Genomic DNA, 12,758 nt, shown 5'->3' on the forward strand with positions numbered 1-12,758 from the left:
TTATAGAAAATTGTAAAATTATAGTCTATTACCAATATATATATATATATATATATATATATATATATATATATATATATATATATATATATATATATATATATAAACTTTTGAACACACAATTTATTTTGAATACATTCAAGGCCAGAAGCCAGAATAGGCTAGGTTTGTTAATGGCACAAAATCAAATAGCACAAATGTAGTGTGAAAAAAATCAAACAAATGATCAAGTGTTTCTGAAAAATAAATTAGATTATATAAAAAAAACAAAAACAATCAAAAAAAAATTAACAAAATTCACTATTTACAATACACACAATTTTTAGTCAAAATTTAAACAAATGATGAAAAATGATTTGATAACAATTTAATAATAATTGATAAAAAATTAAAAAAATTATAAATATTAATATCAGATATAAGATAATTAGCCAATGAAGACCAAAATTTATTACTAAAATTTAAAGAGACTTAGTAAATAAGACAGCGCGAGAAAAATTCCTACTGTATGAAGTTTTGAACGAACATTGTGATGAAGTGGTTATTAAATAAGAATGAAATTGAGGATAAATTTTGATAACTATTAGTTTTGAACGAACATTGTCATGAAGTGGTTATTAAATAAGAAATTGAGGATAAATTTTGATAACTATTAGTTTATAAAAAAAAGTGACTCTTAAAATATATAACTGATTAGTAGAAAATAACTTGGAAAGTATAAAACATCCAGAGTTATGATCAAATTTTTTTAAGTTAAAATACCTTCTAATAAAAATATTTTGGCAACGAGAGTAGCAAAAAATGATTTTTAACCTGACTACTCCAAATAATAATACCATATAACATGTAAGGATAAATAAATGAATAATAAAGATTTATGAGGAAATGAAAAATCTGTGGTGCGAATCGACTAAAGACTACATCAAAATAGGCAATTTGTTTCGGTCTCTAAAAATATCACTCCTACTTAAAAAATTTAAAATCCGAGCAACAAGAAATATTATTCGCCTACCTAACAATTTTAGGTTGCCAAGATATAATAATAAAAGAGCACATCAGCGCGACTTAAATTATTCTTTGGTTGAAAACGATAGCCAAACATCCAGAGGTAATTTTTAAATTTGCTAGAAATATTCTAACGCTCAATGTCCATTATTCAACGCTAAGCAAACCATCAAACATGTTTTGCCTAACTGCGGCTCAACAAAGATACAAAATTCGACACAACATAATTTAATAATAATTTTAGAAAACATCAAAAAGTGAAGTAAACCTGCAATATGAAGAGGGGTAGCTCTAGATATTAAATCCTGCAATCTTGGAGACGCACCGTTACTTAATAACACTTCACAACAACAAACGTTTCCTCGGGCTGCGGCTAAATGAAGGGCCGACCTACCTGCGTTTATTGATTATTGATCAAAAAGTAGCGGAATAATTTGAGCCAAATAAATTTATTATTTCATGATGAAAAAAGGTTGATAAAATGGCTTTAGTCATATTTCTTTAAAGAACAAGGACATCGAACGTTCAAAAATTTGTGAAACTTAAAACTATTTCTATAGTAAAGTACAACAAAAAAATTCTAAAAAAGTGAAACATGTACAAAAAATTGTTAAGAAACCTTTACTATCTTGCACATCCAAATTGACGGCGTAGCTAGCTATTGTATTTAATGCTTCCAAATGATTATTATATGCCTATATAAAATGAAGTTAAATCGAATAAGACAATGAAGCATTATTGAAATAAATGATTAGTTAATTTCTAATTCGATCATCATCAGCCCAATGCCAGATTTCTGTTGTTGAAACCCAGAGTTGGTTGGCATTTTTGTAAAATTGCACACTAATACGCCTTCTCCAACCGTTTTTATTCTGTGCTATGTCTAAGCCTACTGTTTTTGTGTCCTTTGACATTATTTCTTCCCAGTCGGCAATCAACATTTAAACAGTACTACGGTATCAAAGGTTCTAAATTTCTTCATTCAATCACCCTTAATTTCTTTCTCTCTTTTAAATATGCACCATTATCATCGACTTTCTGTCCGTTCTTTATGAATTTTTCCATGTCTCAGTTTCGAACTTTTTCAAGGCATCTTTCATGTTGATATTCAACTTTACTAAATCATCTTTAGTGTTATAAATTTTTATTTTTGTCTTTAAGCAGCTTTCATTCTTTAGACTTCTGTATACAAAGCCATTTTTGGTATTCCATCGTTTCTACGTGTCCCCACCAACTCAATATTCTCCTCCTTATTTTGTTAATTATCGTTTCGTCTATATTTAATCTTCTCCCGATGTTTTAATTCCTTATCCGTTCTTTTCTATTAATTCTTAATATTTTTTGATACAAAAAATTTTTGTAGCTAATAATCTTGTCGTTGTTCATGTTTTATAACCACTTTATCAGTCGTATTGTGTCTTAATTATATACCTTCAATTTCGTTTCTACTTTCAGCTGTTTTGAGTTTCATATAGACGTTATCATTCCTGCCCTTGCATTCCTCAAGCGATTCGCATCTGAATATCTTCATTGTGTGATCCATTTTCTGATCACTTAATCTAAATATATGAAATATTTTACTTATTCCAATAACTTATCTATTGCAATCTGCATGTCTTCTGTCTTGTAAATATACATAAACAGATAAATAATAAAATTATGTAATCAACATTTAGAAACTTACAGCCAAGTGTAAAGGAGAATAAACATTTTGATGATTTTTTTTATTCATAACCTCCCTAGCCGTTATGTCCAGCAGCTAATACAAATAATTAATATAGAGAATTATTAGTATTTTTAGAAATTTTAGCTAAAATAATATAATCTAAATTAAATAATTTAAAATAATCAAAATTCCAAAAGTTGTTAAATAAATAAATCAAATAAGTTTTTTAAAATAAAGTGTCTATAGTGCGCTATATGAAAATATGACAATAAAAACTTTATTTGGCTCTAGTAACTGTGATTTGTCAAATCATTTCGTCTCCTTACAAGTTACAATCAATAAAATTTTATGTTAAAAAAACAGATCATTGGAGCTCTTATGTTAAAACAAAGACCAGTGAAGCTGACAAATTTTATTTTTCAGAAAAATCCTAATTTTTTTATTTTTTAATTTTCATAAATTGCAACATGCCTTAAATCATTCCGTAATGACATCTATCCGTTTCTTGACAAGTCTTTCAATTTTTTTCCTAGTTTTTTCTTCATCACTAATAAAGTTTGAATTAACCTGAGATCCGGCATTCTGGATATATATCCAAAGTCTTAATTATCTTGCTATGACATTTGCATCAAATTACAAAAAAATCAACACATGAAGTCTGGCAAATTTCGGTTAATATGATTGTCTGTGATTTGATAATTGGTGAATTTGAATGGTGTAGTGTTATAGATTGATGATTGGTGAATTTAAATGGTGTGGTGTATTGTTATAGATAAGGAAGCTAGTCCTTCACCGCAATTTGTTGTCTTGTCTAATGATTGTATGTTGTGGTAAGTTTGGAGATTTTTTATTGCTTAGTTTGGTTTCTTGGAGGGCAGCAATTTATATGTTGCGTTTGTGAAGGAAATGTTAAAGTTCGGTTATTCTACTGGTGAGTTTAGTTGTAAAATATTGAATGAGTTGTCATGGGATTGAGGTGAAATGTGATGATGGTTGGATTAAAATGTAGTAGGGCTGGTTTGAAAATCGGGTTGGTTGTTATGGTGTGTGAGATGACTGCGTTGTGGTAAAAGATGATTGAATCAATGTGGTGTAGAGGTATAATATGATTGTTTTAGCGTGCGTGGTGACCGTTTTGGTGAGCAGTGAGATTGTTTTAGAATGTGTTATGAGGATTTTGAGGTGTAAGATTAGTTCCTTGAGTTGTAGTGCAATGTAAATGAGTTGATTGTTATATTGGAAGTTTTGGATGTGACTGCAGTGTCCAGTTATGACTAGTATTGACTGCATCATTCAATGATTACAAAAGGCCTTCAAACATTACACGTACTTAAAACATTATGCTCACATAGACTCAGGATCATCGAATTTTTTGATGTCACTAATCTTATAATCTCACACATGTAATATGTCACAAATCCATAGTGTTACTCATAATATATGCGGCACCATTATGATCAGGATTTGCTACCAAATGATAAACTACATTAACTAGTTAACAAAATTATTAGAATTCGTATCTTTGTATTTACCAAATCCACACTCAAATCTTTAACACATTAGACGCTCGTTTTTTCACAAAAATTGAATCTAACTGCAATCATGTTATTCACCCATTGCTATCACCAATCAAAACCACGTCAACGCAAACACAACTATATAATTTATACATGCTCAACATAACAAGATAAAATATTCACTCGTAGAGACCTTAAATTAATTACCAATCACTAGACAGCCAATATGTTAACTTAACCAAATTTTTATTAGCTATTTAAGTTATAAAATTTACTAGCAGCATGCCTCTGCTGTTAATGTCGTTGCATAATCTTTTTTACAGAATAAAGGAAAATATGCTGAATATTTCTGAATATTATTGAAACTCTCCAACATAAAATTTTCACCTGTGTGTTTAAACTTTAGATTAAAAATTTCTACGCGTGCAATATTCCATGATTGCTTTTTTCTCTGCTTTAATGCACTTGCACACAGCTATTTCATTACTTTCATTACTTAATGCACTTGCACACAGCTATTTCATTACTTTTCCTGTCCTGTAATCTCTTAGGTATAACTCGACTCGTCAACGATCTTTATTTTTTTGTGTCAGCTATTTTCTGCTATTATTAATTTTCTTTAAATTAAAGTTTAGAGATGTCAACAACGAAAATTCAACGCATGACGCAAGACAATGCATGACTTTATGCAAGACAAACAGCGCATGTAAAGACAGACGTATTTGAACCCAGTCATTGTCACAGCAAGACAAAATACGCCTTAACCATTACACTATCTCTGGCAATCACTAAATCTGAAGAGTGATTATGTGTATGTTTTACAGTGCTCAAGTTTTATTGCAATTTGAATTTTTTTTTTATTTATTTAACTTGAAAATTTGTTTTAAGATCGTGTGCAGCGATATGAAACTATCATCAAAACTGAAAATAAATGACAATAAAATTTGAATAAAATCACGTATGTTTTGAACCATAAATATATAGTTATTTTACTAAAAAAAACTATTATACTGACTGATTTTAAGAGTATTTAAAGAATTTTTCATTTAGTAACTATATTAAAGTAAAATTATGACGCTAAAGTTGAAAATATTTTTTCTAAGAGTCGGAACTCAAAGTCGGAGTCGAACATTTTTACATGCAGTCGGAGTTGAAATTTTTTGAGGAACCGGATGCGAATATGAATATTTTTTAATCGACTCCAACATCCTGATCTACAAAGAAGACCAAAAGTTTGACTGTATTTGAGATTAGTATTGTTGATTCTGCTATAACTAAAGCCAGGAGGAAAAATTTCAGCAACTGCTGGCGTGTGTCGACAAGCACTCTCAGTTTTGCGAGCATTAAGGTAAAGAAAATTATTTAATTACAACTGATGGATCTTGCAAGTGCATTGCCGTAAAATGGGAAAATTATGGGTAAGACGTCCAGAGTGACAGAAATATGGAAATGTATCATCTGAATGTTTGACGGTGATACTTGCTAAATACATCACTAACAGAGGATATGAACGTTGTGGAAAGGTTATGACAGAAAACGGATTTCCGAGAAACCCCAGCGTTGATTAAGAAGGAAAGGTGTGATTTCCAAGCAAGGCGTATGATAGTCTTCGAATTTGATGTTGGGCGATAGTTGGTTAGATCGTCTGGTAGGAAAGTATGAATAAAAAAAATTATCATAAATGTGATTGATAACCTGTTAGAAATAAAATTGCTGTCTTTGTGAAAAAAATATATAAAAAAAACAAATACCAAAAACGTACAATTTCCAGTGAAGCCCTTTTTCCATAGAATGCAGAATAATGTGTTGGTGTATATCCTTCATTATCTCTGCATGTTGCACCCACATTATTATGCAAAAAATACTCAACTATCCTGTAGGAATGAATAAATTTAGTTATGTTTACAAAAACTTTTTTTGTGAACATAATATACATAATCCTATGATAGATTGAAGTACTAGACAGTTAAAATTAAACGCTTATTCACCTTCCATCTTGATCGAATGCAGCAGCATAATGAAGTGGTGTTCGTCCCCATGCATCCAATGCTCCAACTTCTGCCTTTGCAGTTACTAAAGACATTACGCAGTTGTGATTCCCCAAAGCAGAAGCATAATGCAAAGGAGTCCTGAGAAAAACAAGTCTATAAATTAATAACGTGTAATAACAATAACAACCTATTAATAAATGTGATGGACAAAATCGATTCAAAATAAAAAGCATGAGCAGTTCAACTATTTTCACCTATATTTTTACTCACATCTTTGATTATTCTTTTATTCGACAGAGTAGCAGTACGTATCTAGAGACTAAAATTTATTTTGAGAATTACCTACCGTAGTTTTTAATATTATCTACTGAGATAATAAATGCACCATAAGGGATGAAACGAGCCTAGCCTAAATCGAGTTAGGTTTCACAATAATGCATTTTTGGTTGGGATGAGAATTGCCGTAAATTATGTACTCGTACGGGCCGACCAAATAAGCAGGTCGACTATTTTTACTCACTGATTTTATTTATTTGGCTTTGCTTTCTATTGATTTTGAGCTTTGCAATTGTTTAATGGTGAATGGGATGCTAGAATGAATTAGCATGATCAAACCGCCACCTCGCCCGCATTCACGGTCCCTGCGGTATAGGGTGTAATCATCAAACTCTGAAACTTTTGATTGCGTCGTAAGTTTTGATTCTTGAATTGCTGCTATATGTATTTTGTGTGTCGAGGTGTAGTTGTAATTCATGTTTATTTTTTACTCCTTTGCAGTTCCACTACAAAATGTTGAGTTGTCCGGAGGATTGAGCCACTGACCGGTTGAACTTGAGTTGACTGGGAGAGCGAGTAGATGACCTGGATGGACATAAATTCTTGTTGATGCCTGAGAAGCACATCTGGACATCTATCCCATGGCATCCAATGATTAACCGTAAAACGACATTCTGTGTACGTTGGAGTCTGTTGTAGCTCGTATCAGATGTCAGTGGAGAACAGGCGGGGCAAGCATACTCAAGCACTGATCGGCCAATGGCCTTGTATGTCTGCAGCAGGGTTTCTTTGTCCTGGCCAAACGAGGTCCCACTGATATCATTGGTTATTAACTCATTGTTAAGGACAATGACGTAGTTAGGATATTATTTGGGCTTGCCAATGAGGGCCTTGATGGTGGACCATAGCCGTCTTGTGTTGATGATCCTATTGAATTGATAATAAATTTAAAAAAATTGCATTATTTATCGAAATGGAAATCTGAGATATACCGTGAATGAAGAACTCCAAGTTCATTTGAACAGCTTCAATTGTAACATTCATCCACTAGCAGGCATTTTTGCTAAAGCCACAAAATGCTTGTAAAAATTCCACAGCATCCATGGATTGACAAACAGGAATCCATTTCAAGCAATCATGAGCAAGTAAGGACCGTAGTTGATGAGGGACAGGTCCTTCTCCACTGAGCCGACCCATGATTGTCCTGGACGGCCGCGCTGTCGAGTCCAGTCCGGTGGCGGGTCGGTCTATGACAGCTTTAAAAGCCCGGTAATGATCCTTCATGGGACTGGCACGAGCTATGTGACCAAAGAAGTTTAGACGACGCCTGAGCAGGAGTGAGGAAATGGAAGGCTGCTGTGTTTTTCTTTTCACCTCAACGTTGGTGACGCGATCGCGGTAGGTTAGACGAAGGATCCTGCGCAAGCACTATTGATCTGTAGCGTCTAGCCTCTTCAAATGAGCGCCAATAGTTGACCACGACTCACATCCAAAGAGTAGCACGGGGATGATGTATGCGTTATACAATCGAACTTGGGTCGTCACCGAAATGCCCGAGTGTCATACACCACGATCCAGGAACCTCATACACGCGAGAAAAATGAAATTTCAGCGTCACTACTGCCTGACGAGTGTATTTGGGAGCCGAGATATGGAAACGAATCCCCAATCACTACCACGCCTGATTTTCTGTTAGGGTTTACTCCCTTAGCCTTTCTCTAGTAAGGATATAGCCACAAGGCAGTGGAGATTTGAAATTAGAGTTTACCTTCCCCAGGATGAGTGGGTAACGAGCCCCATCAACCCGAAGCGACTAATTTTGAGGCGCTAGTTATTCGCCTTTGCCTTTTCTCCTGTTAGTTTAAACAGTTTCGCCACGAGAAGGCCAGGAGTTGGAATTTGACTGTCAGAAGCTATTTGAGACGCACGCCATGAGGGTGTTTTAATTTCACCACCTCCGGCTATGACAGTCTTTGAAGGCAATGATAAAACAGTAATATTATTTCTAAACTAGATTTCCAAATTAAGATATTTAATTAACACAAAATTATGTGTACATGTCTCTGATCTGTAAAACTTTGATATGGTAACCGAAAGTTACGAAAAAAGATAATTAAGTAGGTATACCACAAGATTTTGTAATAATTTTTTTTTAATTTTTGAAAAAATGTCCTTTAAATATTTGAAGAACAAAATTTTTTATGTGGCTATATAGATATAGATATATTCAATTTTTATCGACATGTTTTTAGCTTGATTTTTTTGTTTTTGCAAGCTCGAATTGTAATTACATTACATTACCGAGTTCATTACAATTTTACAATGTTAACTTTCAATATTAGATATATTGTTATAAAATGTTTGCAAATTTTAAATAGAATATAATTTAATTACAAAAAAAAATACAAATTTGGTTTGCTTAAAATGAAAAAAAAAATTAAAAAAATAGTATAACTAAATAGCATAAACAAATTTATCTTACAAAACCCACCTGCCGTCATTATCAGACATCTCCAAAGATGCTCCCGATTCCACAAGCAAATTTACAATACCTACATTACTAAAAAAAACAATAATTCAGTGAATAAAGCTATAACAAATTTAAAAATTTACAATTTATCAGTTTTTTTTTATAAAAACAGGTCAGTCGGTATTTATCAATAAATCTTCTGAAATTTCAAAAGTACATTAATTTACCCTCCAATTGAAGCAGTATGCAAACAGCTTCTGCCAAGGTCATCAACAACGTTTACGTTGAATAGTGAAGTTGTTCTAGTGATATTTTCTCCTATTTGTACATCCTCCATTAGCAGATCGTTCTTTGATGTTTCTATAGTTTTAACAGCAACATTCAACAACAATCTGAAACATTCATGATGCCCATGCATACAGGCCAAATGAATAGGTAACATGCCATAATATCCTCGTCTGATGGAAAAAATAAAATTTGAAAAGGGATTCTCTTTGTATATTAAATGTGCTTTGTTCAACAAATACAATTATACAACAAATCTATTATCCGAAGACAAAATAATTATAACTAAACTTTAACATTTATGTTATCGTCGGTTTTAATTTTGAATATTTCAGGCGGCTTTCAACATAAAGTTTTAAAAACAAATTTTTTAATCGCTTTTAAATATAAAAATATTCTGTATTTGAAAATTTGTCTAAATCAGGGGTGGACAAAAAAAGGTCGTTAGCCAGACATTATGATCAAAAAAAGAATCATACATTTTAAAAAAATTCTCCAATTCTCCAAACTACAACGATAAACGCTGCAACTACAGTTTGTGGTAAAATGGTACAAAACGCCAGCATGAACGGGAAACTTGGTGGTGGAATGACAGTGTACAAAATGCAATAGCTGAAAAGAAAGCTGCATACAAGGTATGGCAAAAACCAAAGTCTACTAAGACTCTCGTCGGCACAACGGTTGGAAACACAGATGCATTTGACATCGACGTTGGAGTTCACCAAGGCTCGATTCTCAGCCCACTGTTATTTATAACTGTGATGGAAGAAATCACAAAGCCGATACCCACTGGTGACATTTGGAATCTAATATATGCTGATGATATCGTTTTAACAGCCACGTCTGAGCAAAATGCAGCACAGATGTTTGAAGATCGGAACACCAGACTGGCCGATTATGGATTCAAAGTCAACATCAGCAAAACCAAAGCAATAAACACTGGTGAACCCATCCTATCCCCAGCTACTGGACGATGGCCGTGTTCAGTTTGTAAAGCTGGTGTAGGTAACAATTCAATCAAGTGTTTGCAGTGTAGCCAGTGGTGTCACAAACGTTGTTAAAAAATAATGAAAAGGTAAATAGTTCTCAATGCGGCCCTCACAGCAAAAAGTTTGCCTCCTTTGGTCTAAATCGGAATGGGCTCACATTAAAATGCACATGTTTAAAAAAAACTAACAAAAAAAGAACAATTAAATCAGTTCAATTATAAAATGCATTTTGAAACAGAAAAATACCTATGTATATCAGCTCCATATTTAATAAATATTTCAATGAGCTGGTAGTAACCATAAGCAGCTGCTGTATGCAGAAGTGAATTCCCGTTAGAATCAACTGTGTTTACAGAGGCATCTACAAATTATCAAAAAATGAATGAATAAATGATGCCATAATATTTAAAAAGATTATAATTCTTTACAATAAGTCAATCAGTTTTTGATAACTTAACCAACAGGGTAATGTCTGGCTGCGTGTTAAACGTCATTTGAGTGCCACGTCATGCTATGGATATCCTTACAACGAAACGAGGATCCGCACACTTCAAGTCCCGCGAAGGGACAGAATTCCAGGAAACGATCAGAATTGTTGTTTGGTGACCAAAGAGGCCAACTATCGCAAGCATACGGCGGTTTAAAGTCGCCCAGGCAAATGATAAAGTCGGTAGGTCTGGTGAAGCGAAACGAGTCTTCCATGCACGATTAGTCTAACTGCTCAGGGCCAAGACAACAACAGCGAGCCTGTGATGACCCTCAGCTGGACCAGACCACAGTATATTGAAATCAGAAACACGCAGTTCATTAGCGCCATGGCATCAAACTTCCTGCAGGCCCATAAACCGTATCGCGACAATTCGTCCACGAGAATCCTTGCGCCACCCGTTGCGCAAAGTGAGCGAATGTTCCAAGAGCCGATCCTAGTGGTGTTTCGCAGATCAAGCGGGATGGCCTTAGCACGAGACCGTAAAGACCGTAGAGAGACCGTAAATAAGGGTCATAAATAGAATTGTTCGCCGTAGTCCGCTTATCACAGCCAGCTGACATAACCGCTCTTATGCTGATTAAACTCAGAATGGAAAAACAGGTTCTGACTTTTTTCTCTGCATATGAACCAAAGACCGGTGAATCTGAAGACGCCAAAAATGACTTCTGGAACACACTCCCAGATGCATTTGAGATAGAGGGTTTCCATTACATTATTGATAGCATGAGATGAGACGGTGTAAATTTAAGATGAGATGTATGACACACACACCACCACCTCCAACCAACTTTCTCCTGAGTGATATTTTCTGAAGCGTGTGTGGCCGTCGATAGCAGTCAAATTTGAAATACATGTGATGTATATTCAAGATTATATATATATATATATATATATATATATATACATATACATACATACCCAGCAGGTTTATTTTAATAATTCTCGGTCAAATACAGTTGATGTTTTGTCTGGGGTTCCCCAGGGGTCTGTTTTAGGCCCGCTTCTTTTTACGTTATATACAGCCGATATTATGTATCTCACTGATGAATTTTCTTTAAAGGGTTTTGCTTATGCAGATGATGTTCAAATAATTGCAAGTGCGGCGACTAGGGAGCTAGATTTTTTGATTGAAAGAATGTTGGATTGTTTGGGTGCACTGGATGGGTTTGAATGGTATAAAATTGAATCGGGAAAAAACTCAGTTGGTACCAGTTGGAACTTGGCAGCAAACCTCTAGGATTAACGTTGATTTTGTGAAGATAAGTGACATGATTATTGATTTTGGAAAAATGGTTAGTTTTGGATTTTAAAATAGATAAAAATCTATGTATGGGTGAACATATAAAAGTTTTGGTGAAATCTTGTTCATTTCAATCGCGGAAATTGAATCAAATTAAAAAGAGTTTGAACAGATCAACCATGGTTACTCTGATTCATTCATTCATACATTCTAGATTGGACTATTGTAATAGTTTGTTTTATGGTGTTTTGAAACATGAGATTGTCAAGTTGCAGATGGTTCAGAATGGAGCTGCAAGAATTGTTGTTGGTGCTAGTCGTGTTGAACATATTAGCCCACTTCTGTCGGAATTGCATTGGTTGCCGGTCAACAAAAGAATTGTTTTTAAAGTCTGTGTTTTAGTTTATAGATGCTTAAACGGATTAGCTCCGCAATATCTGTCCGAAATGTTGATTGACAGATCATCGATTTTTTTAAAAATTGGCCTACGATCAGATCGGGGAAATTTATTAGTGGTCCCGGTTACTAAATTAAACATTGCATCACGTAGTTTTGCAGTTTATGGACCAAGGCATATATATATAGGCATATATATATATATATATATATATATATATATATATATATATATATATATATGTTGGTAATAGACCATAATTTTTACAATATTCTATAAATTCTACCGAATGTTTGGCGTTAATATGTTTGTAGTTCGTTTTTTCGATTTTTCTCACTAAAGTTTTTTGGTGAACGTTTAGTTTATCAAAATTCAAAAAAACTTATTTTCCGAATTCATGCTGCAAATAAGGCCATATTTCGATTCCGAATA

General features: G+C 33.6%; 3 protein-coding genes across 3 annotated transcripts; all 3 read right to left on the minus strand.

Annotated features, from left to right (window-relative positions):
- Nucleotides 1–138: 138 nt before the first annotated feature.
- On the minus strand, nucleotides 139–2,548 carry HELRODRAFT_176125 (hypothetical protein; the record flags this gene model as incomplete). Its single annotated transcript, XM_009023452.1, has 3 exons — nucleotides 139–236; nucleotides 1,274–1,399; nucleotides 2,437–2,548. 3 exons carry the CDS (start codon nucleotides 2,546–2,548, stop codon nucleotides 139–141), a joined length of 336 nt encoding a protein of 111 aa, XP_009021700.1.
- Nucleotides 2,549–5,379: 2,831 nt separating this feature from the next.
- HELRODRAFT_176126 (hypothetical protein) lies at nucleotides 5,380–6,271 on the minus strand (the record flags this gene model as incomplete). Its single annotated transcript, XM_009023453.1, has 3 exons — nucleotides 5,380–5,493; nucleotides 5,951–6,062; nucleotides 6,177–6,271. The coding sequence occupies 3 exons, from the start codon at nucleotides 6,269–6,271 to the stop codon at nucleotides 5,380–5,382; spliced, it is 321 nt and encodes a 106-aa protein (XP_009021701.1).
- A 517-nt stretch (nucleotides 6,272–6,788) lies between these two features.
- Nucleotides 6,789–11,397, minus strand: HELRODRAFT_176127 (hypothetical protein; the record flags this gene model as incomplete). The annotated part of the gene is made up of 8 exons (XM_009023454.1): nucleotides 6,789–6,893; nucleotides 7,002–7,040; nucleotides 7,572–7,782; nucleotides 8,947–9,015; nucleotides 9,153–9,383; nucleotides 10,446–10,560; nucleotides 11,027–11,122; nucleotides 11,298–11,397. The coding sequence occupies 8 exons, from the start codon at nucleotides 11,395–11,397 to the stop codon at nucleotides 6,789–6,791; spliced, it is 966 nt and encodes a 321-aa protein (XP_009021702.1).
- Between the last annotated feature and the right edge of the window lie 1,361 nt (nucleotides 11,398–12,758).

Source organism: Helobdella robusta (genome assembly GCF_000326865.2).
Source record: "Helobdella robusta unplaced genomic scaffold HELROscaffold_36, whole genome shotgun sequence".
Taxonomy (NCBI): domain Eukaryota; kingdom Metazoa; phylum Annelida; class Clitellata; order Rhynchobdellida; family Glossiphoniidae; genus Helobdella; species Helobdella robusta.